Source organism: Schistosoma mansoni, chromosome 6 (genome assembly GCF_000237925.1).
Source record: "Schistosoma mansoni strain Puerto Rico chromosome 6, complete genome".
Lineage (NCBI taxonomy): Eukaryota > Metazoa > Platyhelminthes > Trematoda > Strigeidida > Schistosomatidae > Schistosoma > Schistosoma mansoni.
The window spans coordinates 19,064,898-19,069,552 of record NC_031500.1 but is presented as its reverse complement, the minus strand read 5'-3'; the positions used below and the strand labels follow the sequence as shown (position 1 = coordinate 19,069,552).

Here is a 4,655-nt window from a genome sequence, read left to right as displayed (position 1 = left end):
CCCACCTTGGCATTTAGATCTCCCATCAGAATGGTCAGGTCCTTCGTTGGGCTTTTCTCGACGATTGATTGTAGCCTATCGTAGAATTCATCTTTAACGTCTTCATCGTAGTCGTTGGTCGGTGCATAGCATTGAATGACGTTCACTGTGATGCCCTCTTTCTTTTTTTTGAAGGAGGCTTTTATGGTCCTTGGTTCATGATATTCCCATCCTATAAGTGCGTTTTGTGTCTATCTGGACAGCATCCATGCCACTCCTTGTGTATGTGGGGCATTTTATTCTTCACGAAAGGAGTATAACACAAACTCCTATGAAAATAATCGCTGTTCTCAAACCTGTTTCCAATGTGTTTCACTGATCCCAAGCACCCCCAAAGTGTATTTCCTCATTTCTGTAGCCATTTGGAAGACTCTCTCGGCCCCACATTGTCTGGACGCTCCATGTACCTATAAAAATTGTCGCAATGGTTTTTACAATACGCATCGGCCTCGTGACCTCTGTAGGAACTCGGAATTCGTTATGAGGCGTCATAATTCTTCCTTCAACTACCAAGGCACAGTTTAAATGTTTTGAATAATTTTTGGTGTTTTTTAGCGAGTTAGTTTTCCACGAGATAGGGTCGCTAACCCCATGCCCAACCCTCCCCCGTTATCCGGGCCTGTGACCGGCAGTAGCCCTCGAAGGGGTTACAGGCGGAGTATAGTATTATTTTTTGGTATGAATAAATTGGTCAATTTTAATTATCTTCACTAGTGTAAGTACATTAATGTCATTGACTTTAAAACACCGTATGCAGTGAGCATCTCACCTGAATCTAATGGGATCAATTTTCATCGACTTGTTGAAATACAATGAAAAAGGAAATAAATAAGCATGTGAATGAATATTTAATGTTTTATGTAATCCATGAAATTGAAAATCTCTATTAATGTATTGTGAATTCTTACCAATTCCAGTTAAATTTGGAATTACTATTTGTGGAAGGTGAATTTTCAGAGGTGAATTGTCCGAAAATCACTATTACAGATAGTTAAACAATGATGATATTGGCTTTTGGCAATGTATCAAACGGAACCAGTCAGGAAAATTTCACTTGCATGTAGGATATTTATAATTTCATTTGACAAATTCAGCTGTAAGAGGTTTAACGATCCATTTCTTCTGAGTGGTGTCATCCTAATGTAAGTTATATATGTTTAAAATACAGGTATTCACCGATAATCATAACGAAGGTTTTTCGTGTACTACTACGTATTATGTATCATTAATTGAACGAATTGTTACACTGTGCTTAAATATTTGATCCATGTTTGACAAGAATATCATGTTTGAAGAAGATAGTAAAGTAGTTTATTTCTTTCCCAGTACAAACTGTTGTCATTTTATGTAACGTCACATTATAGCGATTGATCATACTGAAATGAATGTAATGAAAAAATCAACACCATCACTTATTAGATATTCCAATCATCGACTAATTTGACAAGTTTTGAAAGCTTTCGAAAATGTTGAACTGAGAAGTTGAGCATCTTGTTCAACCGTTTCATGCATACGTATCATGCAGAACATTTGATTCATATTACTATGATTTATTGTATCTGTGAGTTTAGTATTTTGTTCATGTTTCTTTTTTGTATTTCAGATTGATCGGTTTAGTCCTTGGATTGATAATAATTATCATTAGAAAACAACATTCTTCAACTATAATGAGCAGTATCTTCATCGTTATAACCGTCAGTTGAATATAATTTTAAAATTACATTCATGATATTTTCATCTAACTATTGATTGAACTCAGTGTAGATTAGTTCTCCGAATAATCACAATGTTGTTGTGTTAGTTTGATAACAGCGATCGAGATAGAAGAATCTTTGAATGTTGACTTGAACAGATGATTTATAATGTTGTGTGTTAAGATGTCATTATTTGTAGAGATCCAGTTTCTACATTTTCACTGATTTCATAGAAATGTCATTGTATATAACTCAGACCATTGGTGGTGAAGTTGGATGATGAGCTATTACATGACTGATAATCGATGAAAATAATACAACATTAAGCAGTATCTGTCCATGTTATGGATAATTCCAAAGCATGTAGATGTGGATATATATAATACTTGTACAGAACTACTAAACAAATTAGATTTTTGTCATTTTCATTTGTATAATCATCTACACACTTTTTTATCTTTGAACTTGTGTTTAATGATTCACAAGTCATTATTTAGTGTTTCAAGTTTCAGTCAGATATTACTGTCCGTCTAATTTGTTCGTTTAACCAAGTTATTATCATTCACACCATTTGGGTGATAAACCTTACATAACGTGGTCATGTCAGCTGAATGAGTGAATTAGCTTTGAAAATATTTCAAGTTTGTCATTATGAGGGACTTGGATAGAGATTCTTTGTTATGCGCTTCGATTCACAATTATTCATTTTCAATCATTTCAACCGAATACAGGATAGTGAAGATTAAACTTTCATTATTTCTCCCGTTGTTGACCCGTTAATTTTCTGAACTGATGATGGTGTAGTGGATGTCGAGTCGTGGACGGACTATGATCACCACTACTATTCAATTACGCGTCCAAAAACGACTTGGTTCCCTTGATAGCCCGTAAATCAGAAGGCTTTACTAGTCCAGATCAAGTATATTTATTGGCGATCTCGTGGTATCGAAATAATACCGAGACGTGCCAAAGAGTACAAGCGAATAAGCAGTGCGTGAGCAAGCTCGAACCAAACAAGGCGGATATGGAACAAGAAGTGAAACTGATACAGTTAAACAAATACAGTAAAACAATCTCTGGTACAATTGGTTACAATAATAATAATTGTTTCTGTTATTCCAATCGTGTTCTTATCGAGACTGGCCGGTCACTACAGGAGCCCCCCGCTAGAAAGGGTTTACTCTTTCGATACGTAGCGGTTTCATTCGTGGGACTGATCGCGAAACGTGCCATTGTAGGACGAAGGCGTTGGCAGAACAGGAAGTGATCGTTGATCCTCGAGTTGCCACCAAAAGTCTTTGACGTAGAACGGTACCAGAAGGAACGTACTGTATTGATTGCTTGGATTAGCATGCTACACCAGAGTGGTTTGTATCCAGAATCTGAAGGTTGCGTTCGTAGAGGTCCGGACCAGAAACGCTGCAGACGTAGGACGAAACCAGATTGAGCCAAGGAACCAGATGCGACCAGGATAACCATGTTCGGGACCAAATGTATATCATACGTATTTGGAGTCAGAGAGATCGACTGAGTGCGTTGACTATAGCGTAGGTGATCAGGCCAGCTTTCGCCAAGATTGACTAAAGTCGACGATACCAGAACAGCGATGGTCAGAGGCGTAGGCTCGGGGTAAACAAAAAAACATGAAAGAAAAAGAGAAAAGTGTAGCTTTCGTGTAGTATAGGGGTAGATTCCTATACTGTATCCGTAGTTGGTTATGAGGTTAGTCGAGAAAGCGTACGGGCAAGCGTACTCGGCGACCGGAACGTGAGACGGTAGTCTCGTTCGAACCTCGTGAGCCTGCAATCTCATCCGCAGTCAAGGGCGGTGTGGTCTGCAGGTCTGGACGTGAGACGGAAGTCTCGTCCGTAGACGGGGCAGATGACACGTGCTGTTGACTGGGACGTGAGAATGAGGTCTTAGGTGCATCTAGCGTGGGATCCGAAGTAGATGTAGAAATCCCGCTAGAAGCTCTGATGGGTCTAACATTGGGTCTCGGCTTATCAGGTATAGCACTGTCATCGACGTGTGCTGGCTTGAGACGATCAATGCTGACTGTTTCGATGCGGCCACGTCGATCAACCTTGAAGGTCTTTTCGTGACGGGAAATCACGTGAAAAGGTCCTTCGTAAGGCTGTTGTAGAGGTTTGCGTACCGAATCTACTCGTATGAAAACATGTGAACAGGTAGATAACTCTCGAGGGAGAGCGACCTGTCGATGTTGTATACGAGTTGACACCGGAGTCAGTGTTCGCATGAATGCAGACAGTCGTTGGACGTAGTCTGATTCGCCGAACTTAGTGCTGCTCCGTGGTGTGAAAAATTCCCCAGGCAGACGCAATGTCGTGCCGTAAACAAGTTCAGCGGCGGAACATTGAATATCTGCCTTTAGACTCGTTCTGATTCCCAGGAGGACGAGCGGAAGGGTTTCGTACCAATTGTTGTTTTCGTGTGCTCGAAGAGCACTTTTAAGTTGGCGATGAAACCGTTCAACTAAACCGTTTGATGCTGGATGGTGGGCGGTAGTGCGTATGCGTTCCGTACCAAGCAGCCGTGTTAGTGAGGAGAATAATGCGGACTCAAATTGTTGTCCTCGGTCAGTCGTGACAGTCGAGGGACAACCGTACATAGCTATCCATCGTTCTACGAAGCGGTGAGCAACTGTCTCCGCCGTAATAGACGTGATGGGAATAGCTTCGGGCCATCTTGTGAAACGATCAATGCATGTGAGTATGTGATCATACCCGTGCGATGGTGGTAATGGTCCTACAATGTCTATGTGAACGTGATCGAAGCGAGCATCAGGCGTAGCGAAAGTGCCAATAGGGGCAGCTACGTGCCTGTGCACTTTTGATCGTTGACATTGTAAACATTGTTTTACCCACATACGGACATCTTTATTCATTGACGGCCAGACGTATC

At 40.7% G+C, this 4,655-nt stretch overlaps 1 protein-coding gene across 1 annotated transcript; it reads right to left on the bottom strand.

The window, feature by feature from the left end:
- Positions 1–2,575: 2,575 nt before the first annotated feature.
- Smp_164000 (putative tpa_exp: ORF3) lies at positions 2,576–4,135 on the bottom strand. The gene has a single exon (XM_018798514.1). It carries the CDS (start codon positions 3,543–3,545, stop codon positions 2,847–2,849), a length of 699 nt encoding a protein of 232 aa, XP_018653448.1. The 5' UTR covers positions 3,546–4,135; the 3' UTR covers positions 2,576–2,846.
- Positions 4,136–4,655: the final 520 nt, after the last annotated feature.

What these genes read in the sequence shown, in the direction of transcription:
- Smp_164000 (XM_018798514.1), bottom strand. Translation starts at nt 3,545, where the DNA reads ATGAGATTGCAGGCTCACGAGGTTCGAACGAGACTACCGTCTCACGTT.